This window comes from Condylostylus longicornis, unplaced genomic scaffold (assembly GCF_029603195.1).
Source record: "Condylostylus longicornis isolate FDR11 unplaced genomic scaffold, ASM2960319v2 ptg000022l, whole genome shotgun sequence".
Lineage (NCBI taxonomy): Eukaryota > Metazoa > Arthropoda > Insecta > Diptera > Dolichopodidae > Condylostylus > Condylostylus longicornis.
Window position 1 is genome coordinate 1473871 of NW_026577991.1, and position 27281 is coordinate 1501151.

Sequence of the window (27281 nt, forward strand, 5' to 3'; positions counted from 1 at the left end):
ACATACATAGTTATATTTAATATATGGTTTAAAAGATTATTTATATATATTTTATATAAGGGTCTATGAATAATTTTGCATGTTTTTAAAACAATACTGGTATTTTTTCTTTATTTCAAACTTTTTATTTTATTATATTTTTAGGTATGTATATAATAATATATGAATTGATTGTAAATAACAAAAATTTGTGTATTTTAATTAGATGTATACAATAGCTTCCTTATACTTTATCCACATAAGCCGCAATACGTACGCAATTTGCCAGAAGACTAAAAAAAATTTTACGACAATGGCAGTTTTTCGCAATACATATTTTAATTTTTAAAGGTCAAGTTGCAATGATACATCCGATAATAAATAAAATTACAAAAATATCATAAAAATAAATAACCTAAAATATTTCTTCATTTTCCACAACTTCTTTTAGTTCCAAAAGCTCCACTAAACCTTTTCCTTTGGATTCATTTCTTACTAGTTCATCTATGCTTCTAAAATTTCCAGGATCTATCAACAAAACAATTACGAATGTATCATCATCCCATTCTTCAGATTCAACTGAAGTTGATAATTTTGTTATTGATTCTTTCAATTTTTTTGAGCCTTCGCGGCCAGGATAAGTTACTTTCAATTTCATTTTGGATCGCTCCAAAGGGATGTTTTGTTTGAGTAATTTAATTGCTTCGAGAGTTTGTTGTTTAGCATTTTTATTGAACTTTACGGAAAAATGAGCATCTTTCAAAAATTTTTCTATCATTGACACTGAATAAGGATGTTTTGTATCAGGATTAATACATAATGAAGCGATATTTGTAGCTACACTATTGAATGTGGAATCCAACATGGTTTGTCTTTCTTTTTCTGAAATCTGAAGTTCACCTTTAGCTAAAATATCTTTACATATTTCCGTTTCATCTGATTTTCCAAACGCTTTGATTAACTCTTCCTTTTTTGCTGCTTGTCCTTTTGAAACATTTGTGAACACTGTGTGAGTTTGTAAAACTTCATCAATATCTTTTTCCCTACAATTAAAATTTAAAAATAGTTTGCAGATCGATATTTTCAAATGTAATAACGCACGTATTATTTCGCCATGAAACCACCTTGTTCTTGTAGCAAGCTATCTCGAATCTTTTACCGCCCTTCTTTAAACGTACAATTGCTACATTTGTTAGTTTAATTTGATTAGTTGGAGTAAATATTTTTGAAGACATCTTTATAAGTAACTTGTAAGATAGAAATTTTTTTGGTTATAATCAAAATAAAAATTTAAGGTGTCATTTAAGTCATGAAGATATTTTTTATTGTGTAGTACGTAAATGTATTGCTGTATGGAATTTTATAGAAATTAGGCAAATAAGTCATTATCATCTGTTTTCCACTGAAAATATTAAATTTATATTGCAAATGTTGCCATTTGTGACATTAAATGGCCCGTAGAGACATCTACTGTCATAAATCTACAAATAAAGCGACTATCAACGAGGAAACAAAACAAAATTTATTACAAATTAAACTAATTTTTTGGTACTTATAGATCAAAATAGAAATGATATTATGTATAAACAAATAATGTCTTTTAGTTTGAGAACAAGGCAGAACTAAATTAGGTTTATTAAATATGTATATTATAACATAAATCCTATGTCTTAGGGCAGTTTTGGAAGGCTGAAGAAAATCAGATTAAATGAATTTTGTGTGAGAAATATTTATAACAATTTAACAAAGTTTTGAATTTAGAGCAATGTGTTGTTTGCAGTTTTTTTCTAAGTTAAAAGGCGTACATAAGAACTATAATTTCTTATTAATAAGATGTAACTGCTTGCTATCAATACAATTAAAAATTTTTTAAATCAATATTTCAAAAATTTTTCAAAAACAGTATTTAATTTTTTCAATGTGACCGACCTATGGCAATACTACAATTCACTTAATACTTGACATTTTGTATCGGCAATTTAGAAATCACGATTTTTGACATTTTGTAATATTAAACAACTTGCAGTTTTTTACTTACTATTAAAAATTGAACCCTATTAATATTAGCAAATTAAATAAAAATGATGCCTATTAAAGATTCATTTTTAAGACCATTGTGGCATAATGGACCAACCCCTGGAAAAGAATATAATTTTCCATCTAAAGCACCCAGTGCAAGCTCAAATACAGGGGATTATGGAAATCAACGAAGCGCGTAAGTACATGAACAAAAAAAAATTTAATTCAGTTACGAGTAACGCGTTATGTTCACATTTAAATAAATCATCTATTATTAGACAACCAATCGCTACTGGAACATCAGTTCTTGGTATAAAATTTGATGGAGGAGTAATCATTGCTGCTGATAATCTCGTATCATATGGATCATTAGCACGATTCCAAGATGTGCAACGTGTTTTCGAAATCAATCCAAAGACGGTGATTGGTGCTGGAGGAGATTATGCAGATTTTCAATTCATAAAACGTTTAATAGATGACAAAATAGTTGAAGATATATGCTATGATGATGACATTGTTATTAAACCAAAATCTTTGTATACATGGGTTATAAGGTTGCAATATTATAGAAGAAGTTGGTTTAATCCGCTTTGGGTAGATATGGTGATTGGGGGTTTAGAAGATGGAGTACCATTCTTAGGACATGTAGATTTACGTGGTCGAGCTTATGAAGATTATGCTATCGCAACAGGATATGGTAAACACATAGCCATCCCCTTACTAAGAGAACATTTAGATGGTAAAACTCTTCCAAGTAAAGAAACAGCTTTAGACTTGGTAAGCAATTCATTAATTCAAAATTTGTCAACTTAAAAATATTATGAGAACTTCACCTTTAAACCTTGAACAATTTATTTCAGATAAAAAAATGTATGGAAGTTCTTTATTATCGAGATTGCCGATCTTTGTCCACTTATAATGTTATAGTGTGCGATAAAGACGGTGCTGTTATACACAAGGATTTGGAAGTTAACCAAAATTGGGCATTGGCGCCGTTAATCAAAGGATATTAATTAAAGGAAAAAATAATTAAAAAAATATTGTATAAGAAACATTTTTTTAAATTTTATCAATAATAAAATCTGGTAAAATATTTATTTATTCTTTTTGTTTTACAAATTTCCATAAAATTAAAAATAACAACATTACAAAACAAATAAGTACATACCTTAATGCAAAATTTTAAAACAAGACATTTTACCTTCTACATTAAATTGAATTGGTTATTTTATTTGCGAATTGTGGCGATGAACTCGCCTTTTTATTTGTTAATCCGCTGGTTCCTTCAACTTAACGTTAACACTTTAAGAAAAAAACCCTTTAGGCCGTGATATTCTACTGTAGTATACATTGTATGTATGAATTTTAAAATATTAAATATGTTAAACAATTTAGCAATAAAATTTTCTTTTTTGTTTTGCTTAAAAATATAACAAGAATCGAAAATTAAATTGTATTATCAAATTTCTCATATATTTTTAATGTATGTATGTACACAGTTTTTCTTTTAGTTAATATTATCGTTCTATTCAATTGCAATAAATTCTTTTGATCCCTTTTCCAAAATTTTTCAAATTAAGGAAATAATATCTTACATGCTTTGTACGTATATTTACATTTCTTTAGATTATAAATATTATACATATTAAAACTAATACAAAACTAATTTTTAAATAATGAATCAATTTTTTTTTACTTTTTTGTTCAATTATTTATTTTAATTTAATCACAAGTTTTTCAAAATATGGACAAAGATTTTATAACTAAAATTATTTTTTAAATTATTTTTGTACAATATAAAACACTTTTCTTCTAATTAAAAAGAAATGTAGAACGAACTGCCAATTTGAAATGAATATATGCTTCATTTATTCTTATTAATCATTATTTTGTTCTTTTCATTATTTATTATTATATAAAATTTTATAATTAAGAATATTTGTCTATTCAAATTCGATATGTTTTACTATAACTACATTAATATTAAGCTAATTTTTAATATTGATAATGCAATTAAAAATTGAAAGAATGTTGATAAGATATTAAAAAATTGAGCTTTTCATTAATATATTTCCATGTAAATTTTATTAAAACTTAATTCGTGAGTAGTTATAAATTTTACGTAGAAATAAAAACTCTGTATATTCATTTTTACTTCATGCATAGTAGTGCAATATGTGATATTAATTGATGATTTTCCAATAATTACAAAATTCAAATGTATTTGTATAATATTAGCTGAAAAAATTTCTTAATTTTACTCGTTTAAAAATGGTTTTGATCAAAATTTTAGTAACCATGTTTAAGATTTCTTTACATCTTATATAAAAGAATTAGTAAAGCTTTGAATACCTCCAAATTAGGACTTAGCATTCTGTTTAATATTTTGTTTCTTAAATGACCTAAACCTAATAAAATACTATTGAAATGCAAGATATTTATCTTACTTTTAAAATTAAAAAGGAAAATAAAATTTACAATTTTTATATATCCAATTAAAAGCAACATGAAATAGGTACTTATGTAAAACAATTTTTTCTTCTCATTCTAAAAGAATTTTTACCTTAGACATTTTGATATCTTAAAGACTCTTCTTCTGATATCTTATACCTTATTACTTTCACTATTTAAATTAAATTGAAATATGTAGAAGATTTTATTTAGTTATATCTTAAGCTATGGGTTCTTTAATAAAGTTAAATTTTTTTTATTAATTTTTTTTTGTAAGTACGTATATAAACAGGGGTCAATTAGAAATATGTATTTAAATTTGTTATAAATATTAAAACCTGTTATAGAAAATATGTACATAAAAAAATATATCCACAGTACAAAATTTTAAAATGCAAAAGATTTTCCATAGAAAGTGTAATAAAAAAAAAAAATGTTTAACAAATATTTTAGAAACCTTTCGAAAACATTTTATAAAATTTTAAAAGTTTAAAAGCTAAATATAGTTTTTACCTAAAAATATTGTATATTGTACAAGTCTCAATATTGGTCATACATTATAATATTTATTTAAGATTCGAAATGGTGAGAGTGTAATATTAAGAAAATGTATCATTATTTTTGTTAAGTTTATAGGTACTCTAGTTTAAGTCTAATACAATTTTTAACATATTACATATTGTTTTCCCAGTATATAGGATTTACATATATTACAATGTGTTTTTTATATTTAATAAATTTTTTTTTTGCTATTCAATTCTCATTACATGCATATAATTCAGATAAAAGCATGTACCTAAATAAATTATATTGCTTTAATTATTTATTTACTGTTTAATGTAGTTTAAGTGTTGTAATGAAATTTTTGTATTTCCACTGAATTAGGTGGTGCAGACAATGGTCGATTATATTCGTAAAAATTCCAACGATTTCTTTCATTCTGTTCAAAACGTTCCATTATTTTAGCAACTATAACTGATGGTGGAATGTCTGGATTACCTAAGGAAAAATGATTTTTTAAAATATATTCTTTTTTATAAAATTTAATAAACAAATATTGCACACAACATCAAAAGAATTGTAAAAATAAAAAAAAATCAACTAAAAACTGATTTGCATAAAGCGAAGTTAATTATGTAATCAACAAAGAATACCATAAAATGATTAAAAAAAAATAAGTTGTATAATTGCACAAAAAAGAAAAAAAAAAAAACTAAAATAGTTTTGGTTAAATATTTCATATAGAAAATAAATACGAATTATAAATTGCATTGCAGCACTCAAAAAACCAACAATAAAAAACATTATTTTTAGCAAACATTTTAAAATATACTTTGCATTATATTTGTGTTCAAATCCTAATTTTTCTTATGAACACGAAATCTCTGGAGAATATAGGCTTTTTCAGGATCTGTAAAATTTTTATTTGTTTACAAATAACATAGAATTAATTTCATTACATAGATTAATTTCTTTTTTACTATAGATTTTATTTTATTAAGCAAGATTGTGATGATTTAGTTCCAGAAAAAGAAAAACATAATAACACTTACCAATTAAACCACGATATCCAAGTACACTATGATCGTGAATGGAGTTCATTAATTGTTGTCTTCTTAAAAAAGCTTCTGTATCTATTCCTCGAACTTGGGATGGTTTCAAAAATCTAATGTTTGAAAATAAAAATACATATAATATTTTCATTATGCCTTAATAGATAATAATTACCTTTTTGGTATTTTTGCTAAAATATCTTCTGAATCTATTGGACCAAAACCTAAATTAATTAAAATAGTTTCTGGATCTGGTTTTCTAGATTCTAGTAAACTGTCAACACTTGAACAATGACTTGAATCTGATTGATAAGAATTATCCCGAAGAAAAGTACTTTTGCGACGCAAATAGAGTTCTCGGTGATCACTTGTACTAGTGCCACTACCTGAACCACAAGGTGAAATGTCCATGCACAATGATGAAGAAGAATCACCATAACTACCTCCCGTACTATTATTTTCTGCTTTGCGAGAGCTTTTTATATGTTGCATCATACTTGCTGTTGAGAAAGTAGGTAAGCTAGTACTGATATTACTTTTATCATCTCTTTTATTTCCTATATTCTGTATAATATTTACAGCTTCCGCAGGTTCATTATTGATTTTACTTTCCCTGTTATCAGAATCTTGACCGTCAGTAACTTGATAACAACTATGAGATCTTTCATTAAGAAATTCTTCTGATTCATCAATAACATCTGGTTGTTGCTCACTAAAACTTCGATATATTGCACTAAATGGTAAATGCCGTTTTTTTGATTTTGAGCTTGGTGTTGATGATACAAATGTAGGAGTTGTTAAAATTTGTTCTTCATCAATGGGTGTCACTAAAGATGAACTGGTAGGAAATTCATATTTTAAACTATTATTATCGTCATCAGGATAATATTTTGGATTCAAGGTACTTGATCTTCCCAAAATACCGAGTTTTAAATTCCTTCGAAAATTTGTAAACGAAGTTCTACCATCATTTTCATTTGATGAAATTTTAAGTTTATTTTCGGGGACGGCTTTTTTATCTATTGAAATATTTGAATATTTTTGAGAGACGTTTTCTTCAAAATTATTAAAAACAGAATTACTATCTTCACCTTGATCTTTAGATTCGTTATTTCCTTCTGAAATATTTACATTTGAGTTTATTTCAATATCATTATTTTTGCTATTTTCATTTTCCTCAAATATGGAAGTTGAGCTTTGAATATGTTTCAAAATTTTATTTTCTTTTATTTCATTTCCAAGTACATTTTCATTTAATTTCACGTCGTCTTTTTTTTGATTTTCAAAATTTTCAATCAAATTTTCATCTACTTTTTTCTCGTTGCTACTTTTTATCAATGTTGTTGTTAAAGTTTCGTCCATTGTTGATGGAGATCTCCCCAATATTGGTAATTTTTCTTTGCTAATTTTTACTCTTTCATAAAATTCACTAAATTTAGTTTTGCTAAACGTTTTTATCTGTGAAACTTTGTCGATAGTATAATTTGAATTTCGATTTTGAATCACTGAACCTCTATCAAAACTGAATTTATTCCAAAATTTTGGTGGAATACTATTTTCAGATTCTATTGTAGTTTTTACATCCGTTTTTAAATCCTTCTCTATATTTTCTGAAACTTTTAAATTATTGTCGATTGAATTTTCACCAGAATTTTCATCTAATTTTAAATTTTTAATTTCTTGAGCAATGGTATTATCACAAATTTCATTGTCTTCATTATTAACTGAAGTGGAACATTCCAATGAAGTATTCGAATTATCTACCCAATTTTGTATTGAAACAGAGGCACCCTTTTTTCGCACTTCTCCAACAATTTCAGTTAACCATGAACTTACACGATTTCGAACTGTAAATAATATTTGAAAGAATAGTTTGTTACTATCAAAACTATAGTTAGTAATAAAGACTTTAATAAAAGACGAAGAAATTAGAATAATTGTCTGCATTTAGAATAATTAATTTATAATAAACACCATGAAGGAAAATAAAAGAAATTGGAAAAAGTACACATTTATATTGGGTATTATAATAGGGTACCTATAGGATGACCAGATTAAAACTTTAAATTAATAAAAAGTCAAAAATTTGTATTTCTAGTCCTCTCACCAAATTTTCATTTTACAGGTTTACTTTATTTTTAAAATGTTTTAGATACTTACGAATTTGAATTTAGTTACATTTTTCTTAAAATATTAAATAAATATTTTTATTCCATAAAAATTTTCTGATTGCAGTATCTACTTAATTTAAAATTATTTCATTTTTCCCTGGTCACCCTATTTAATTATTCTGTGTTTCATTAAAACTAATGTGTTCATATACTTATACCAAATTATTACAGAGAAGTAAGAAATTAAATAAAACACACTGTAGGAGAATAAAAAAATAGGACAGAATATGTGCAAAAAATTTCAAAATATTATTTACATATACACATATATATGTATGTACAAATGCATTGTATAATTTATTCATTGTTATTGAAAATTTCAAAATAATAAAACAAAAATGTAAGCGTACATTTTTAAACAAAAACTTGTAGTGAATTTCAAAAAAAAATAACGGTATTTGTGGTGAAAATCCTAATTACTAAAAAAAATTAATACTAAAACATAGGGCTTCTACTAAAATACAGATGTAACATCAACTTGACTTATCCAGCAATGATGTTTCAATTATTGAATAAAGGTAAATTCATATCTATGGCATATTAGAACGATCTACTTTTAAAGACGCTCCCATTTCTCTTATAATGGTTCATGGCCTCGTCTGAAAGTGCTGATCTTATTTTTGTTTATTTTTGTGAAAATGTTAAACTCACGTCACTTTTTTAAAATTATGTCACAAAAACCTCCGTACTAAAGTTGATTCAACTTTTTCAGAGAGAAAAAAATAGCTGCGCAGAAAATATAGAAAATGAGAAATTCAATTTTTCATATAAAATATATGCGTGTGCATTATTTCGGTGCACGTGAGACGAACCAATGAGTTCACCTTAAGTCAATTTTGATTTCTGCATTTTGGTAGACGGCCATATTTACGTTATTTTTCTAGTGTAAGTGTATAAGAATTTTTTTCTTTTTTTTTTCATAACAAACCATTATTGTCCGAAAACGTATTATCAATTGATGTTATTGGAGAACCTGATGTTGTATCGGTCTCAATATTTTTTAAGTCATTTTCAAAATTATCCATATTGAATAATCCGACTTTTTTTTACATTACATTATCAAAAATTTTCCAACTAGTTTAATATATAAAATTAAAATAATTTTTTAAGATATGTTATAAATAATAACTTAAAATCTATTATTGCAAAATAAATAATTACCTTTTAAAATTTGTTTTTTATTAATTTTCAATATAATTTTCAATATACAAAAATATGTGTGTATTTCTTTTAAGTACTTCTTGTAAAAGTAAAATTATATTATTGTTGTCATAAGAACTTTGATTTAAACTTTGAAACCCAAAAAAATATTTTCCTTTCTCTTCCCCCCTTTTAGAAATCCTAAGAATGTTACAATAAAAAAGAGAGAAAAAAAGGACACAAATAAATAAAACACAAGTAGTAAAATAAATTAAATTATGCATTAAAATATTTAATTGAGAAAAAAAAAAAACAATTTTATTTGAAATTTCCTTTAGGTATAATTGATAATGTCAACAAGATTTCTCATTTGTAATGTAACCAATAATGCAAAAAGAAAATGTCTGTAATTAATAATGTCTATAATTAATAAAAATTTTTGACATTTGTCGACAATTTTTGTATGCAAACGTTGTAAATAAAAAATTTCGAATTGTTGGTTGTGTCTTTTGTGCAAAATGAAAAATTTTGATGATAATAAGTTAATTTTACTTAATGAAATTTAGTTCTAGAAATATTCAAATCAAAAATAATTTGTTGCTAAAGCAGTTGTCAACCGTTTGTATGCAAACGTTGTTCACGAAAGTTGATATGCAAAAGTTTTTTTATTATAACTTGTTGATTGCCGGTTAGTGACTGTCAGATGCAATTGTTGTCGGCATTAAACATTATCGATTACACCTTTTTATTAAAAACTGAAGAAAATTTCATCATGCAAAAATATACTTATTTAACAATTATTGATTAAAAAAACGTACAAAATTATTATTATTATTAAAATTCAAAAATAGAATTTATAAAAAATTATAACACCTGCGTAATAGATTCTTATAGTCGTCGAATATGATAATTATGAATATTTTCTAATAACGAATTTCAAATAAATAAAGAAGCTTTTAATTTTTATTGCAACTGTTTTGATTTCTTCTCAAAAAAATTTGTATTTTTATGTTTACGTTACTTTTGATTCTTTTATTTTAATATTTGCACGTCTAACAATAAATTATTTGTGTTCTCTTTGCAATTTAAATATAGAAATAGAACAAAACATTTGTCTAATTTTTTGGTATACGAGTACCTATGTATAAGTACATATACATACATACATTATTTTAATTTTAAAAATTATTTACTTTTTGAAATAAAATTTATCTTATTTAATTACATTTCATTCAACTATTATAAATATTTTAAGGAAATTAGGTATAACAAAAAAAAATTAAAATATAAATTTTGAGAAATGCCAATAATCATTTTTATTCCAATATTACAAATTAGGTAAGTGGATGGGCAAATACTTACTATGTAAGCTTTTTGTAATTTCAATTAATTACGTCATTAATTGCAATATTTTTGCATAAATAATATAAAAGGAAACAAAATACTTATAGTTACTTATTTGATAATTTATAATAGTGGAGCAATAACACTTAATGTGTTACAGCAGTAAGTAGGTAATTGCAAAAATAATAGGAAAGAAAACAAAAAATCCTACTTATAGTTACTTATGCGACAGTGTTTAGTATGTCAGCAATTGATTAACCTCATCCACGTAAAATTATTACGTAGTTATGTACGTAAACGTTATATTGTTTACTATTATTTTTACTACTATTAGATTATTACTATTAATAACAACATTTCAACTACATAGCATAATATAGTGTATATGTATACTTAATAACCATAAATGTATTTATATTTTCTCTTAAAAATGTTGTTATTTCCAATTTTAATCTTTTTGTTTTTATTCAATGTAAATGTTATAATAGTTAATGCTTTATAAGGTAATATTGTTTTTGTTTCTCTATATTATGTACTTTTTACGTTCAGAAACCTATAATTAACACTTAAATCAAATGTTGTATATAAATTTTTTTTTTAAGGTATCCATAATAATATACACAACTATATAAAGAAAAATGTATGTATGTATGTGCAATTAACTAATGAACCTATTTCTATGGTTTCTTAATATTAATTATAAAAATTTTTCGTATGTACTTACTACTTTTTTCAAAAAGGGTTATTAAAAGTTTTTACGATACATAGGCACATGTACATATGTATGTATGTATACCCGCCGGTTATACGCAACAATTGGTAAAGAAATTGTAAAGAATTTTTTTGGCAGTTATTATATATGTAATAATATGTACTCTAATATATATGTATTTATATGATTAGATAGACAATCGTATGGTACATAGCCACTTCCGTATGATACAAGACGGTCTACACGACGATTTGAGTAGGTACACAGAACAGAACCTTCCAAGCTAGGCTCTTGATTTTTTGCTTTATTTGAACACTTTAACCGATATACTTATGCATGGAACCAATGTACTGTATGCATGTAAATGCCTTTTATTTTACTATCGTTACTTACGTTTGAAAATAGAATATTAATATTAAATAAATAGTAGGTACCCACCTAATTTCTTATAAGATTCTTATTAAGAATGTAAGTACATAAATATTATACACTTTTACAGGAGCAAGGTCAAAAAAATGTATCTATACTTTCATAACAGTGTAATTTAACCTTATTTAATTTGACTATTAAAACAATTTTTAATATATAAATAATAAAATTCTATGTTTAATATATTTACAAAATAGAAAACAACAAATTGTTAATCAAATCATCTTACCCTTTTAATTCCTTTTCTAAAATAAAATTTATATTAAAATTTCTTTAAAAAAAAAAAATTTTACTACGCCAATTAATTATCACAAATTTATGGAATGTAGGCATAACATACAATTAATTAAATATATCAAAAATATCACATTTTACATAAAAAAAATACGTAAAATAAAATAACAATATTAACAACTATTATTGATAAGCATATTTATATATATAAAAATATATTTGTAAACAAAATTAAAAATTAAAATTCTTATCGCTTCCCAAATATAATTTTAAGCAGCAAATAAAAAAAATTTTTGATATGTACGAAACTGCGAAATGCGAATGCGAATCTAATAAGAATCTTATTATTTTCCATACGACGTACATACATATTGAATGACATTCGATAAGAAAAATGTCAAATAAATTACTTATCGTTAGTTAAAAATATGAAGGTAGTAAAAATGACAAGATAGTTTATGTAATAAAAGTACATATTGTTAAATAATAATTATGTAATATACGTGTTCTAAAATTTTTAAGAACTTACATTAAAAAATGTAGGGGCAAGTAAATAATATATCAATTGATATTTTATTTACGTTATTGAAATGACATAAATGAAATTTTGATTATAGCAAAACTTTCCACACAATTTAATGTTAAACATGCATTTTTTAAATTTTATAATTACGATTTTATTGTAAATTAATAGCGCGAATGCTTAAGCAATTAATTTGCGATCAAATTAACAGTAGTAATATAATATAAAATTTTAGTATATTTAATTTGAAATAACTATATTCCAATTAGTTTTGTAAAAGTTTATAAGATGTTTGATTACTTAATTGCATTGGATTAATAATTAGCAGCCCAAACTGCTACTTTTATTTTATGGCTTCAATTATGCACTTCCGAACAGTTAATATTGTAAGGAAAGTTCTGCATAGAATAGTGCAATTGTAAAAAATATTAGTTTTGCACACGAATATAAATGTAAACTTGTGTAAACTTTAATCAATTCAGTTAAATGCAAAATTGAGCAAATATGGTGTTTTAGCATTGATATTTTAAAAACTTGGTAATATTCTTATTAAGTATATTTTCTCTTATCAAAACAAAAACGAAGTTTAATTGCTTTACTTATATACGTTTTTATTATTTACATTCTTGAAGTGGACTTGAATAAAATTTTTTATTTGAAATTATACTAATTAAATCATTATTATGAATTCTTCAAATCATGTTAATGATTCGACAGTTTCAACTGAAAAAATAGCTTTAATAACCGGCATCACCGGTCAAGTATATTTATATATAAAAATACATACAATATCCAAGAGCTAATAGATTTTTTTCAGGATGGGTCATATCTTGCTGAGTTCTTGTTAGAGAAAGATTATGAGGTTCACGGAATAATTCGACGGGCTAGTACTTTTAATACATCCCGAATTGAACATTTATATGCTGATCCAATAGCGCATCGCGAAGGTAAACTCAAATTACACTATGGTGACATGACTGACAGCAGTAGTTTGGTAAAAATTATTAACATGGTAAAACCCAAAGAGATATACAATTTAGCAGCTCAAAGTCATGTTAAAGTTTCTTTTGATTTGAGTGAATATACTGCTGAAGTTGATGCGGTTGGAACTTTAAGAATTTTAGATGCTATTAGAACATGCGGTATAGAAAAAATTGTAAAATTTTATCAAGCTTCAACATCTGAATTATATGGAAAAGTGGTTGAAACACCACAAAATGAAAAAACACCTTTTTATCCTAGATCTCCTTATGGTAAATTTCAAAAAAAAAAAATGCGATACATATATTATATTTTTCCTTAAATTTTAGCATGTGCCAAATTATATGGCTACTGGATCGTGACAAATTACAGAGAAGCTTATAATATGTTTGCTTGTAATGGCATTCTTTTTAATCACGAATCTCCGCGCCGCGGAGAAAATTTTGTTACAAGGAAAATTACTCGGTCTGTAGCTAAAATATTTCTCAATCAGTTAGATTGTTTTGAATTAGGTAATTTGGATTCAAAACGTGATTGGGGACATGCACGAGACTATGTTGAAGCTATGTGGATGATGTTACAAAAAGATAATCCATCAGATTACGTTATAGCGACTGGAGAGACACATAGTGTGAGAGAATTTGTTGAAGCATCATTTAAATATATTGGAAGGGAAATTATATGGCGTGGAAAAGGTTGTGACGAGGTAGGAGTTGAAAAAGACACAAACGTCGTACGGGTGAAAATAAATCCTAAATACTTCAGGCCCACCGAAGTTGATCTGCTTTTGGGAGATGCAAGCAAAGCTAAGAAAGAACTTCATTGGTCACCCAAAGTTACATTCCAGGAGCTTGTTGAGGATATGATGAAATCTGATATCGAACTAATGAAAAAAAATCCAATAGCGTAATAAAATTTTGAAGACAACACTGCAGATTCAAAACAAAAGAACAAAAGAAGCACAAAATGAAATCAATGTTAAATTACTTTTGTGTTTTGATAATTGAGAACATTTGTCTCATTATTAGTATTTTTTATGCTTTAAGTTTGTTAGCACAATATTATTTTTTTTACTTTTTGAAAAGGGAAAATTATATTTTGTATTTAAACATGACATTTTAGAGTCTAACATTCCCGTGAGAGGTAGACATAATTTTTTATTTAATTGAAATTTATTAGCTTGCACTCAAATTTGTTACTTTAAAGAAACAGATTTAACTGATTTTTTAAGATTAGCGTTTTGTTTTTTTTACATGTATAAAAAAAAATCACATCTTAGAATAATATATGACTTTAATATTACAAATGTACAAACAGTTTTTGAATTTCACAAATAAAATTGCTTACATGAAATTAAAATTAGAAATAATAAAATTAGAAATTATAAAATCTGAACTGAAGCTTGAGCGCAATATTTCTGCAAAGCAATTTGATGATCATTTGACAAATTTTGGATGTATCCTGTGATTCGACCTGGACAAGACTGTGAAAGCTTAGCTAAACTTTCAGCTAAAAATCGCTTTCCGTCTGGTATATCGGATAAAAAGTCCTGCTTTTTTGGATGTGCAAAATTCAGTTGTGAAAATGCCACTTGATAGCCTGGTGTATCTTCAATTTCAATGAAATTATCGCCCTCTAAAGTAGATTCGTCAACAGGTAATTCAAAAAGCTCAATCAATGTTTTTAGAAGATTCGGCCACATTTCAACGTACGGTGCGTTGAGCATTGATGGGGATTCAGTCAGAATTTTTGAAATACCAACTGAAACAATTTTTCGATCCATATCACTGGATACTTTTGTCATATCCGAAATTAAAACACGTTCTATCACCATGCCAAACATTTGTGTTTGTATACTATCTATTAAATCAACTAATTGTTGAGCGCCCAACTTTGTTGCATAAAAACAAAAAAACACAATTATTCCTTTAACATATTTTGTTGTTTTTGAAGACGAAAGACGTTGAAATAATAGTCCAAAAATTTGTTTCATTACTTGTTGGAGTTCATCTCTGCAAAAAAAAATTGTTTTGTTAAAATTTGAGATTTTTATGTGTACTTTTTTACCTGGGGTAATAACTTATCAAATTTTGCATTAAATAAAACCCTTCATGATCATTAGCTTTAGATGCTATCATTTTCTGGAAAACACCTAACACGGCATTTAGTTTTCCTAAGCTTGATATTTGAGATGAACCTTGTCTTATGAATGCACTAATTAATCGAATCAAAGGCGTTACATTTCCAGGCCGATCCCATAGAGTTGGAGATAATAAACACGGGAATAATGACCAATAGGGATCGGGTATCGTACCTGCCCCTTCTCTTATTTCCAATAAAAGTGAAAGTATTTGAAAAACATACGGCATAAATTCTAAAATATCTTGTTGTAAAATTGCTTGGAATACTGGAAACAATGCTTCTTCAAAAGAACTAACTGCACTTGGTTGAACCTTACAGACAATTCTTAAAAATAGACAGACATGAGTAAGAAAACCAGAATATAATAATATTATTAATTTACTTAATAGAAAGAGATAATGTTTCAAATAAATAATGATTAAAATGTGGTTTAGATGGATTCTTAGCCACAAGAGCTAATATTTGAGTAAGCTTAGGAAGTGCCTCCGCCATGAATGGCATTGTTGCTTCTTGCAATGTTGAAAAAGATCTCATTATAGCTAAAAGATATCACAGTTAAAATAACATATTTATGTTTTATTTATATGTGAATTACCTTTCATAACGTATTCATTTTCTGCTGATCCCTGTAGTGAAAGAGTAGAAAATAGTCCACTTATGAGATTAGCTGCCATTGGTTGAAGTTGCGCAGAAGTTATTAGCGAAGAATTTGTCGCTGTTCTAATGCAAAAAATTTTTTCTATAGTGCAAGCCGCGTAGCTATGTACAACTATACTTTCTGATGGTAAATGCCGAATTAAGTGCGGTAAACAAACAATCAACGTTTCTGGACCTAATAAACTGCGGAACACCATGATAAATTTAATAGCATCTGCTTTTAGTACAGCAAGTTCATTTACTAAAATAATAATTTTTTTTTAAATAATTTGTAAATAACAATTTTAAATACTAACTGTTTATCCTTTCAAGTTCTGGTATAATTTGTTGCTGACAAAATTGTGGCAGAGATACCAATTCAGAAGTTTTTGTGACACCGTGTTTTTGAGTACCTCCTCTGGACGCTAAAGAAGTTACCAAATAAATTGCTGTATCTTTTGCACGCCAATTGGCTTGAGGATTTTCGCTGTATTTTGCGAGCAATATCTTAAATAATATGATTAACATTTTATATTATTTATATATTATTCTTTCATACCTGCAAATATTGGCCGAAAATTTCAAAAATTTTTGCTTCAAAATTTTGAGATAAAGTTTTGACTAAATCACAAGCAGCTCTGCGCCTTGTTTCAATATCTGAGCCTTCGATGTCACGTCTGATATATTCTTCTGGATTATCTTCGAATAACTCTTCATCTGAAGTTCTAAAATCCATATTGGGGATCACAACTTTTTCACAAATGCTTGACAAAACTGTAGGATCTTCAAACAATTGCCTATAATGTTGTCGATCCGCTACAGTAGATAAGAAAGTTAATGCGTTAGAAACTAGAGCATCATATTTTGTTTGAATGCCAGTCTTAACCAATAATTCCCAAATATCAGTAACAAATTGAGACATGTAATCTTTAAATTCCTCGTCATATTTTGAGGCGTATAACACTAAGTTTTCACAAACTTGCGAACGCAAATGTTCCAATACTCCTGCTTCTTCATCATCACCTGTATGCAGGCAGGCAACATCTTCTGTTAAAAATTGGTGAAAAGCTCCCATCCAAGTTTGCATATTGTCCTCAAAAAATTCTGGTAAATCTTGCGAATTTAACGAGTTAAATACTTTGCAGACAAGCACTAAACTACCATATATAACTTTAAGAGCTTCTTTGTTGTTCTCATGTTGTTTTGCCAAACCTATAGTCGCTAATAATAAATCCGTTAATGGCCTAGCCATTTTATCTAAAACCAGTTTTATTTCTTCCCACAAGGATTGTGATTTAAACTCAAATCTATATCTTTTAAATAATGAGTGTGCTGTTTGAAGAATTCCATTTATTATGTTAAAATCACCAGTGGCAAATTTTTCAACCATTTCGTCTATAAGTTGTGGCCATTTTTTAGGAAAATCGTGTTTTCCGATGATACTTACAGCATCACTTAATTGCTTTTGCAAAGCGTTTGGAGATTTCAACATTAATGTTACTATTAATCCTTTGATTGCTATTCTATCCGACTCATGAATTTTATCAATTCCATCACCTTCTGCATCAATAGCCCAATTCCTTTTTACATAATTTTTAAAAGCTATTGCTCCAGCAACACGAATGGTCAAGTCTAGTTCGGATTTATCAATTAAATTGAGTAATAAAACTGGGTAGTTTTGTTGAATTTCTGTTGATTCAAGTAATTTTTCAGCGGGACGTCTTATATTTGGATCTGGGCTTAGAGTTTGTTGCAAGTAACTAGCAAGTTGCTGTAGTGTTTGATCATTAATTTCCATCGTGGTGTAATTTTATAAAATTTTTGCGAATTACTAGTTTTATCACTTTTATTGGTAATTATTATTAATTTTAAAACTTGAACTTCCAAAGTTAACACTAACGCTGCTCTTTTTAATTTTCTAGTACCTAATACAGTTCTGCAAACACGAAAAAAAACAACCGGTTAATTACTTTGATATACTACTTTGAATCACCTTTGCTTTTAACTTTTTATAGTTTATAAATATCCCGCGCACGTTAATGTTCTCCTTTGACTCTTCTTAAATGTAGTTGTTTCGAAATTATGACAGATATCCATAAAATTTTCAAAAATGTCAATTTTAAATGAAGTCGTCAAAGTAAAGCTGCCTCAAAATATCATGCAAGAGTCATAAATTTTACTGTCCAGCACAGCGTTTACATAGGCTTGTTATTGGAAGAAAAGTTTGCCGAACATACTACACAATATGCCGAATTACTTAGTTAAATTACTGATTAATAAATATTTTTGCCCATTCAGCAGATAATAAACTGGCAAGTTCAAATATTTCATTGTGTTAGAAAAACATTTGCATATTTACGACTTTCTTATAAATCATTTGCCTATGTAAATAAACTTATAAAGTGAAACTTATGAAATATGTATATTTCATAATAAAAGAATATTTGTATATTCTTTTATTTGTATATACAAAAAAAGTATATACAAATAAAAGAATTATAATTACCTTCCCGAGACTGTTCTAAATTCGTCTATATACTTTGATTTTGGAAGGAAACACTTGAATTTTTTTTGATCAAATTATTTTAAAACTATTCTCGAGCCTTATTTTTTTTTACAAGTTACCTGAAATTTGTTCTTTTATTTCATTTGTACTTTAAAAGAACCTGAAAGTAAGTCTGATGAGTAGAGTAATTTCTATTATTAGCAGTAAAATAAGATATGTTATCGTTGATATATATGTCAAGTCAAGTAACGTTTGCATGAACTCGAAATCTGCCTTGAAGTCGGCTTCAAGCTGCATATTAACGCAGTAAATGATTAGCGCTAGTGTATATTTATGAAATAAAATCAATTTTAATTTTCAGCTACGCAAACTGTATAAAACACAATGAGAAAACCATAAGCTCTTAAATTGCAATCAATCTCGATCTATATATTTAAATAATCGATTTTAAAAGAAGATATATTTATTTTAATCGATTTTTAACTGATTTTTTTTTTAGACGATTTCATAGGGTAGGGATCTTCTTTTTGTTCAACCCTATTTCATTCTTCTGAAAATTTCCTGTGTGAAAGGTAGTGTTAAAATTTCAGTGGAAAATAAATTTAATTAAAAAAAAAAAAAGCAGTTCTTTATTAAACATAATAATTAAAAAACTTCAAATCAAAATGTAAGTATTTTTTTTTCAAAAATAAAATGCTTTTGAAATAAAATATTTAAAATTATATACGCATTTTAAAAATAGTTTGAATTTAAGTCTGGAAAATTCAAGATGGCGGCGTATTCCTTTTTAAAGCGAGTACGATGTAAGAATATATATTTAAAAAAAGGCGATAGTTTGTATTTAAAATAATAAAAAAATTTAAATACTTTAATTTTCTCGAAATTAGTAATTTAATAATTGAATAAATTTCACAACTATCCGAAATTAATGGGGTCACGGGAAATTAGGCATACATACATACATATATGAAAAATTTTCAAATTACGTGTGCTTAATCGATTTTTTTTTTTTTTTTTTTTTATTTTTATTTCTGCGCTGCGCTGCAATGTGTACATATTTTTTTTTTTTTTTTTACATGTTTTTCTAACTAGTAAGTTCAACCCAGATATTTTTAGATTTATTCATGTATTCATACATACATATCTATATTGTATATTTGTATACAATAAAGCATTTGGTATATAAGTACATGCTTCTATGTAGTATGTACACTATATTTATATAACTACAGGTAAAGTCATATCAGCTATGAATTTGTGTTATAAGGTTGTATATACATTTGTGTACATATGCTTTTGAAAGTTTTAAAGGTACTGTACTTATGTAAGTATATATGTATATAAATCTAAGAATCGTTTATGGCCATAATATAGTATATTCATTCAGAAATGTATCATTTGACTGACGTTCCCGAAAAATCGATAATCAAAAAATTTCTTTCTTAATTTTTGATTCAATTCAGCGGTGAAGGAAATTTCAAATTCCCCTTTAATTAAAACAATCGCTGCGAACACAAAAGCGATTTTTTTTTTTAGCTACAGTTTACGCATTTAAAAAAATACCCGCAGTTGTCGCAAAAAGCAATAATTATATCTATGGTTTCATATAAAATCAATAGTGGACATGCTCTATTATACTGGTACATACCATGAAAATATTGTATGTATACCATAATCAAATTTGAAATACATAAGTAGGTGTGTATATGCACAAAGCAAAACTTGAATATCTATTTTTTCATTGATTTTTTTTTATTGAATAACACGTATATATATATGTGATTAGTTTTTAAATTAATGTATCTACGTAAATTGGGGATTTTTTTTTTTTTAATGTCTGTAAAGAGTGAATTTTTTATAAAAATTGTAGGTACACATTTAATAGTAATGGAAATTTGTTTCAGCTTTTCGTTTAAAAAAGTGAAATATTAATTAGGCTTCGTGCAATTAACCGGACAGAAATGTATATTTTTTTTATAATAAAAATGATTAAAAATAAAGATTTTTCTTAAATTTGTTTCTCAAGAACGAAAATATGTAATATTTTATTGAACTATAGGTACAACAACGTAATGACACGTCCGAATGGTGTAAATAGAAATGGATACAATAAAGATGGTCGGGTTGTACCTAATCGTAATGGGATGCAACCAAATCGGCATGTTGCAGGTCCTCCGCGACCAAATCCTAATAAAATTAGAGCACCAGAGGTAGATTATGAAGCTCTTCGACAAGAAAGATTAAAACAATGGGAAAATTTGGCTCCGTTTAAGAAAAATTTTTATAAAACTTCTACATCAGTTGAAAACCGTCCCAAAGAGGATGTTGATGATTTTTTGTCTAAAAATGAAATAACTGTCAAAGGAAAATCTGTTCCGGCGCCAACTTTGGAATTTTTGGAGAATGGTTTTCCAGATTATGTTATGGATGAAATAGTTAAGCAGGGATTTACTGAACCAACTTCCATTCAGGCCCAAGGATGGCCCATGTAAGAATTCAATTTTAAAACTAATAATTCACTGTTATAATACAATTTTTATTTCTTATAATCAGAGCTTTGAGTGGTCGGGATATGGTTGGTATTGCTCAGACTGGTTCAGGAAAAACTTTGGCTTATGTTTTGCCGGCTGTTGTTCATATCAATCATCAACCAAAATTACAACGTGGTGAAGGTCCTATTGCATTAATTCTTGCACCAACACGCGAATTGGCTCAACAAATACAAAAAGTAGCACAAGAATTTGGATCTCGTACTCGTGTCAATAATACTTGCATTTTTGGTGGAGCACCAAAGCATGCTCAATCTCGAGATTTACAACGTGGTGTTGAAATTGTTATTGCTACACCTGGAAGATTGATTGACTTTTTGGAAAGGGGAATAACAAATTTGAAACGTTGCACTTATTTAGTTCTCGATGAGGCTGATCGTATGTTAGATATGGGATTCGAGCCACAAATTCGTAAAATTATATCACAAATTCGTCCTGATCGTCAAGTATTAATGTGGTCAGCAACATGGCCGAAAGAAGTTCGTAATTTGGCTGAAGAGTTTTTGGACAATTACATCCAAATTAATATTGGTTCTTTGAGTTTGGCTGCAAATCATAACATTCTTCAAATAGTTGATGTTTGCGAAGAAACAGAAAAAGAAACTAAACTGATGAAGTTACTAACTGAAATATCATCTGAAATTGATACGAAGACAATTATATTTGTTGAAACTAAAAAACGTGTTGATGATATAACACGTGCAATTGCACGTCAAGGCTGGCGTGCAAGTGCAATACATGGTGATAAATCTCAAAATGAACGAGATTATGTATTGAATGCATTCCGTAATGGCAGACAAACAATTTTGGTTGCCACTGATGTTGCAGCAAGGGGTTTAGGTAAGAAATTGAATTATATTCCAATTATAATGACATTACGTAATCATAATATTTATATATTGGGGCACAATTTAACATTTATGATATTGAATGATAAAATTACCTAATTTTTCTTTTATTTTTTATTTGGGTAATTCGTAAAATTAAATATAAAAAAAAAATTTAGATTTTCTTAAAAAAAAAATTTAGGATTGAAATCTAAAATATAAAAAAAAAAAATCCGACATTTAATTGTCAGTCAGATGAGAATTGCCAGGAATTCTGTTCACGAATACGGTAAATTATTCCAATATAAAAATAATTTCTATTGGGATAAAACTAAAAAACAACAAAAAAAAAAATTATTTTAATTTTTCATACTGTCCAAAATAACTTGAAAAATTTACGTCCAGTATTTTATAAACAAAATCCCAAGCTACTTGAAAGATGATTTGTTCTTCATGTTATTTGGTAAGTAAAAACAAAAAATTTTTCAGGCTTATAAGATTGTTTTACATTTGAGGTAATTTTTAAAATTTTTTTAATATTTATTATGTAATAGAATGCTGGGCTTTATTTTTTAAGAAAATGATAAATTATAAATTATTTGAAAGATGAATTTATTTAGGAAAATTGAATTGTTGCTTTTAATCGCCAAAAGTATCTCATTTATTAAAACAAGAAAAAAAAAACTAAATAAATCGGATAAATTTTATATAAAAATTTCAAAAGAAACAAAATTTATTTCAAAAAGTAGAAAATTTTTTTATTTTTAAGGTAATGTTTTCATTTTTTTTTACTTTTTTTTTTTTTAATAGTTCACTTAATAATGAGATTCAATAATTTTTTTATTTAAAAATTTTTTTTTTATGTGACAAGATTTTTTGATTTCTCCATTGCGTTTTTACCTACATTAATTATATTATTGAAATGAAATTTAAATAGATTTTTTTTAACATAAAAAAAATTGGCATAAGAAAAATTAATAAAAAAATGCAAGTAATATTTACTTACTAAAATATATATAAACTCTTCCTTTCCTACTTATAATAATATAAACATATTTTTAATATTTACACTTGCATGTGAATTATCACAATCTTTTAAGAAATGAAAATTAAAATTTTGATTTTATTTAGTGTCTTTAATTTTAATTTTCTTTTTTTGAGATTTTAGTTTGAAAATATTTTCAAAATTTTAGAATAACTGTAAAATGAATTAAATTCAAATTATATTTACTACTACTGCTAGCTAGGTTTTTTTTCGCATTTCGAACTTTATATAATAAAAAGAAAGTTTAAAAACTAACAATTAATATATTCATATATTTTATTTACTATAAAAAACGTAGATATTTTATATAATATATTTATTTTTGTGAATCTAAGTTTTTCAAATTAATTTCTTGCATGTTTTTTTTTTAATTAGTTTGATTAAAAAAATGTGTCTTAATAATATTCTATCAAAATATTATTGCAGACAGAAAAACTACTGGTGAGAAATTTTTTGTGACAAAAATGTATACTTTTATAATTTTTAAATTTAAGATTAATAACAAGTGAACACATTTATGACTTTAATCAATCAATCATGCAAAATTTAATTGAAATTATTTAAATTCATACAATTTAAATGTAAAACGACGCATATTTAGATAATCTAAAGGAACAGATTCATTCAGAATTTCGGCTAAATTGTGTTTGACTGACCACAAAAAAAAAAATCGAAAAAAAAAATTAAAAAAACAGATTAATCTTACTTAAAAAAAGAAAACACAAAATGAAATAGAATTAATAAAATTAAATCAACATATATCAGTTAAGATGTGTGCCTATAAAATATTTATTTCGAACAAAATATATAAAAAATGCAAAAATTAACAAAAATGGACTTCGATTTTTAAAAAATAATGTATTAGTTAAAAAACAAAAAGAAAAAAGAAAAAATTAATACTTTTTTTTTTGGCATGTAAAGTGTCGGCAAATCAAGGTTATATTTATATTGCTTTAATTTTACTTTTTATTTGATTAAAATTTATTTTTTCTAAAATAAACGAGTTTTAGAAATAAAACAAATATCCAAAATTATATATAAAGAGAGGTGAAATTAATCACTTGAAATTTCATTAATAAAAACTGTTATTCTTGTAAGAACGCTAAGGTAAATATGTAAGTTCTTAACACATTTTTTAGCTGCTTATGAAAAGAAAGAGTAGGTACAATTACATATTGTGGGTAATGTACATTTCCAGATTATTTTGAAGCAATTTGCAGCTAAAAATTAATATTTTTATATATGCTACAACAAACAGAAAAAATTACTGAAATTTTTACATATATATTAAGAAAAATCTAGTTATTACACTTATGTTCACATAAGTAAAAAATTAATACGTGTATTTGGTTGCAATGACGCAATTCTAAAAAAATTTCAATCAAAAAGTGAAAAGCTTCATAGTTTTACATACTAGTAGTTGATTACAAATAAAATTTTTAAACACTTCTTTATTTATCTATATTAGTTATAGGTCGATAATGTGTTGGATTTTATGAATAATTTAACTTTCTTAGGTAAAACACATTCTAAACTTAAATTAAATTTAAACAAAAAAAATTATAAAAAAAAATACAAATTAAACTAGATTTAGTTAAGTTATAATAATTTAGTATTATTTTTATTTAATTCTAGAATCTTATCTATAAATTCTATATTAAATCATTTTTATGCATTTATCATAATTGGATTCTTGCTAAAAATGGCTTAAAAGAAACTTTTTTTTTGTTATTATAAATTTATTTTTATTTTTTTCATTTATTTTTTCGTTAATATAATGAAATGTATTTAATTAATAGTTTTTTTTTAAATAATTTTTATATAAGTTAATTAGAGTGATTTATAATATTGCCGACCTTTGCTTTTTAAAAAATTATTTTTTTTTCACAAGTATTAAAATAAATGTGTGTGTGGGATAAACACTAATTTTTCCTAATGTTCAACAAAAAGGAGCAAAAAGGATGATTTTTAATCTTGAATTTTTGTTTACCCGCGCGCCTAAACAATATTCTGGTGTCTCGCTTCGAATTTTAGGATTAGGATTTTATAAATTATCAAATATAAAAATTAAACAATTTCAGGAAAAATACAAAGGTGAGTAACTAAAAAAATAAGTAAAAAAAAGGAAATTAAAAAAAAATTTTATTCCAAAAATACCGAAGTCGAGGCCAATGTTAAAGTATTTAATTTAAAAAAAAAAGTTATTAAGAAGAAAAGCAAATAGAAAAAAAAATCGAAATGAAATTTTTGTTCGAATTATTTCAAAATTTTACAGTTTTATCAAAATACTTTTAAGGTATTCGTTGTTTTTAATAATAAATTTTTTCAACCTTACTTTCCGATCACAAACTTAATCCTCAATCCAATTATATAAACAACCAATAACAATTACGAAAATCTACAAATTATAAAACCTATTCCTATATTCATTCAATTCTTTCCTATTCAAAATAATAATTTTGAATAACTTAACAAAAAAAAAAATCAAAAACAAAAAAAAACCACCCCAATCGCAATACAGATGTCGAAGATGTGAAATTTGTGATCAATTATGATTATCCATCCAATTCGGAAGATTATGTGCATCGAATTGGGCGCACTGGTCGCTCAAATAACACGGGAACAGCATACACATTGTTTACGCCACAAAATGCAAATAAAGCGAATGATCTGGTAAATGTTATGCGTGAAGCGAACCAGGTATCACATGTAAAATGTTCATATATTTCTTTTTGATATTGTAATAACCTATTTATTTTTTTTTTTTAAATGTAGCCCATAAACCCTCGTTTGTTGGAAATGGCAAGATTAACAATTGGTTTTGGTAAGAAAAATCGTTTCCAAAAAAATATGGCACTTGCAGCTGCAAATCAACCACGTAAAAATATCTACGGATATAAAATAAAACCTGGACATGATCAAAATGGAAAACCCCTGCAGTCATATCAGCAACAGCAACAAATGCAACAGCAACATCCACATTATAGAAAAATGGAACCAAATCAACCACACCCAAATGGTCATGTAAATGATCCATCACAACAAAGAGTTAATGGATACAAATCAAGAGTTTCGCCAATAACAGATGAAACATCAGAAAGAAATTCAAACCAACAATATAAACATGGATATAAAAGAACGTCACCATATAATTTAAAAGAAAGACCAATTGTAAAGAAATATGAACAATATAAAAAATCTGATAATCCACAACAACGTCACTATAATGGAAAAATCCAGGGTTCAGATGACGTAATTGTAAATGGACATCAAAATAAATATGGCCATCATTCACAGCAACAAATGCAACAGCATGGTCAAATGATGAGTGCGCATCATCATCACCATCATCATCAAGCAACTCAACAACATCATTCCCATTATATTCAGCAATATGCTGTTCCCGTTAGCTATACGTTACCACCACACATATATGCATATCCACCACCACCATTACCAGTTAAAAATTAAGTTTCTACTCTAATTTTCCAAAATAAAACTAAAAAAATATTTTTAAAATTATACGATATACATATATTTCTCTTCTATGAACAATATTAATTTCTTTATTACTCTTATATTATTTCGGTTCACGTTTTTTTGGTAGTTTATTATTTACATTACAATTAATTGTTCATTATAATAATAATCGTCATCATCAAACATCAAATAATCAAAATCACGCTCATCTTCTACAATTAAAGTTTTAAGATACGTATATATTAAAAGAAAAAACAAATAACTTTTTAGTGAAAATAAAAAAAAAAAAAAAAGAATTTATTGTGATCAATTTCCAAGTTTATTTTTAGAGTATCATCTAAAATTCAGTAGATTTAATTAGTTACAAGTATTTCAATATTAATACATATATATAATATTTATGTATAAAACCGAATACTAATTAAATATTGCTTTTAAATTCTTTTGAATTACAATTTAATTTCAACGTTAGGTAAGGAAATAACATTTAAGCAAATCTGATACATTTAATGTTTAAAATATGTTTTATGAATGGATTAAATAAATTAATAAAATAAAAA

General features: G+C 26.0%; 6 protein-coding genes across 9 annotated transcripts; 3 read left to right on the forward strand and 3 right to left on the reverse strand.

Moving 5' to 3' along the window:
* Nucleotides 1-93: 93 nt before the first annotated feature.
* Nucleotides 94-1336, reverse strand: LOC129606789 (ribosome maturation protein SBDS). Its single transcript, XM_055517344.1, has 2 exons — nt 1081-1336; nt 94-1022 (listed from the first exon to the last, which is right to left on the reverse strand). Exons 1-2 carry the CDS (start codon nt 1212-1214, stop codon nt 395-397), a joined length of 762 nt encoding a protein of 253 aa, XP_055373319.1. The 5' UTR covers nt 1215-1336; the 3' UTR covers nt 94-394.
* A 633-nt stretch (nt 1337-1969) lies between these two features.
* LOC129606786 (proteasome subunit beta type-4) lies at nt 1970-3095 on the forward strand. Its single transcript, XM_055517338.1, has 3 exons — nt 1970-2194; nt 2277-2775; nt 2859-3095. The coding sequence occupies exons 1-3, from the start codon at nt 2061-2063 to the stop codon at nt 3009-3011; spliced, it is 786 nt and encodes a 261-aa protein (XP_055373313.1). The 5' UTR covers nt 1970-2060; the 3' UTR covers nt 3012-3095.
* An 877-nt stretch (nt 3096-3972) lies between these two features.
* LOC129606785 (putative uncharacterized protein DDB_G0291812) lies at nt 3973-12338 on the reverse strand. 2 transcript variants are annotated; one of them, XM_055517337.1, is made up of 7 exons: nt 12028-12338; nt 9335-9514; nt 9102-9247; nt 6178-7849; nt 6003-6115; nt 5783-5860; nt 5309-5448 (listed from the first exon to the last, which is right to left on the reverse strand). In XM_055517337.1, exons 3-6 carry the CDS (start codon nt 9196-9198, stop codon nt 5808-5810), a joined length of 1935 nt encoding a protein of 644 aa, XP_055373312.1. In that variant the 5' UTR covers nt 9199-9247; nt 9335-9514; nt 12028-12338; the 3' UTR covers nt 5309-5448; nt 5783-5807. The 2 variants fall into 2 exon arrangements, with proteins under 2 accessions (XP_055373311.1, XP_055373312.1); XM_055517336.1 differs by lacking the exon at nt 5783-5860 and having other exon boundaries at nt 3973-5448.
* A 778-nt stretch (nt 12339-13116) lies between these two features.
* On the forward strand, nt 13117-14828 carry LOC129606874 (GDP-mannose 4,6 dehydratase). The gene is made up of 3 exons (XM_055517489.1): nt 13117-13316; nt 13373-13808; nt 13866-14828. The coding sequence occupies exons 1-3, from the start codon at nt 13239-13241 to the stop codon at nt 14444-14446; spliced, it is 1095 nt and encodes a 364-aa protein (XP_055373464.1). The 5' UTR covers nt 13117-13238; the 3' UTR covers nt 14447-14828.
* Nucleotides 14829-14917: 89 nt separating this feature from the next.
* LOC129606784 (exportin-2) lies at nt 14918-18372 on the reverse strand. The gene is made up of 6 exons (XM_055517335.1): nt 16874-18372; nt 16632-16821; nt 16274-16576; nt 16061-16217; nt 15604-16002; nt 14918-15548 (listed from the first exon to the last, which is right to left on the reverse strand). The coding sequence occupies exons 1-6, from the start codon at nt 18110-18112 to the stop codon at nt 14918-14920; spliced, it is 2919 nt and encodes a 972-aa protein (XP_055373310.1). The 5' UTR covers nt 18113-18372.
* A 992-nt stretch (nt 18373-19364) lies between these two features.
* LOC129606975 (uncharacterized) lies at nt 19365-26798 on the forward strand. 3 transcript variants are annotated; one of them, XM_055517639.1, is made up of 5 exons: nt 19365-19487; nt 20880-21308; nt 21374-22209; nt 25763-25950; nt 26017-26798. In XM_055517639.1, coding segments are annotated over exons 1-5 (2151 nt in total). In that variant the 5' UTR covers nt 19365-19485; the 3' UTR covers nt 26713-26798. The 3 variants fall into 3 exon arrangements, with proteins under 3 accessions (XP_055373614.1, XP_055373616.1, XP_055373615.1); XM_055517641.1 differs by having other exon boundaries at nt 25763-25941; XM_055517640.1 differs by lacking the exon at nt 19365-19487 and adding an exon at nt 20766-20783.
* The last annotated feature ends 483 nt before the right edge of the window (nt 26799-27281 follow it).

Excerpts from the sequence above, each read along its gene's own strand:
- LOC129606789 (XM_055517344.1), bottom strand. The coding sequence starts at position 1,214 with ATGTCTTCAAAAATATTTACTCCAACTAATCAAATTAAACTAACAAAT. Across the intron at positions 1,023-1,080 it reads GTTTCATGGCGAAATAATAC|GGAAAAAGATATTGATGAAG; the intron begins GTGCGTTATTAC and ends TTTTAATTGTAG.
- LOC129606786 (XM_055517338.1), top strand. The coding sequence starts at position 2,061 with ATGATGCCTATTAAAGATTCATTTTTAAGACCATTGTGGCATAATGGA. Across the intron at positions 2,195-2,276 it reads TATGGAAATCAACGAAGCGC|ACAACCAATCGCTACTGGAA; the intron begins GTAAGTACATGA and ends ATCTATTATTAG. Across the intron at positions 2,776-2,858 it reads AAGAAACAGCTTTAGACTTG|ATAAAAAAATGTATGGAAGT; the intron begins GTAAGCAATTCA and ends AATTTATTTCAG.
- LOC129606785 (XM_055517336.1), bottom strand. The coding sequence starts at position 9,198 with ATGGATAATTTTGAAAATGACTTAAAAAATATTGAGACCGATACAACA. Across the intron at positions 7,850-9,101 it reads TACGTTTTCGGACAATAATG|TTCGAAATCGTGTAAGTTCA; the intron begins GTTTGTTATGAA and ends TATTATTTACAG. Across the intron at positions 5,449-6,002 it reads TGGATATCGTGGTTTAATTG|GTAATCCAGACATTCCACCA; the intron begins GTAAGTGTTATT and ends ATTTTTCCTTAG.
- LOC129606874 (XM_055517489.1), top strand. The coding sequence starts at position 13,239 with ATGAATTCTTCAAATCATGTTAATGATTCGACAGTTTCAACTGAAAAA. Across the intron at positions 13,317-13,372 it reads TAACCGGCATCACCGGTCAA|GATGGGTCATATCTTGCTGA; the intron begins GTATATTTATAT and ends GATTTTTTTCAG. Across the intron at positions 13,809-13,865 it reads TTATCCTAGATCTCCTTATG|CATGTGCCAAATTATATGGC; the intron begins GTAAATTTCAAA and ends CTTAAATTTTAG.
- LOC129606784 (XM_055517335.1), bottom strand. The coding sequence starts at position 18,112 with ATGGAAATTAATGATCAAACACTACAGCAACTTGCTAGTTACTTGCAA. Across the intron at positions 16,003-16,060 it reads ACATTATCTCTTTCTATTAA|AATTGTCTGTAAGGTTCAAC; the intron begins GTAAATTAATAA and ends TCTATTTTTAAG. Across the intron at positions 15,549-15,603 it reads TTGATAAGTTATTACCCCAG|AGATGAACTCCAACAAGTAA; the intron begins GTAAAAAAGTAC and ends TTTTTTTTGCAG.
- LOC129606975 (XM_055517639.1), top strand. Across the intron at positions 21,309-21,373 it reads CAGGCCCAAGGATGGCCCAT|AGCTTTGAGTGGTCGGGATA; the intron begins GTAAGAATTCAA and ends TCTTATAATCAG. Across the intron at positions 25,951-26,016 it reads AAGCGAACCAGGTATCACAT|CCCATAAACCCTCGTTTGTT; the intron begins GTAAAATGTTCA and ends TTTTAAATGTAG.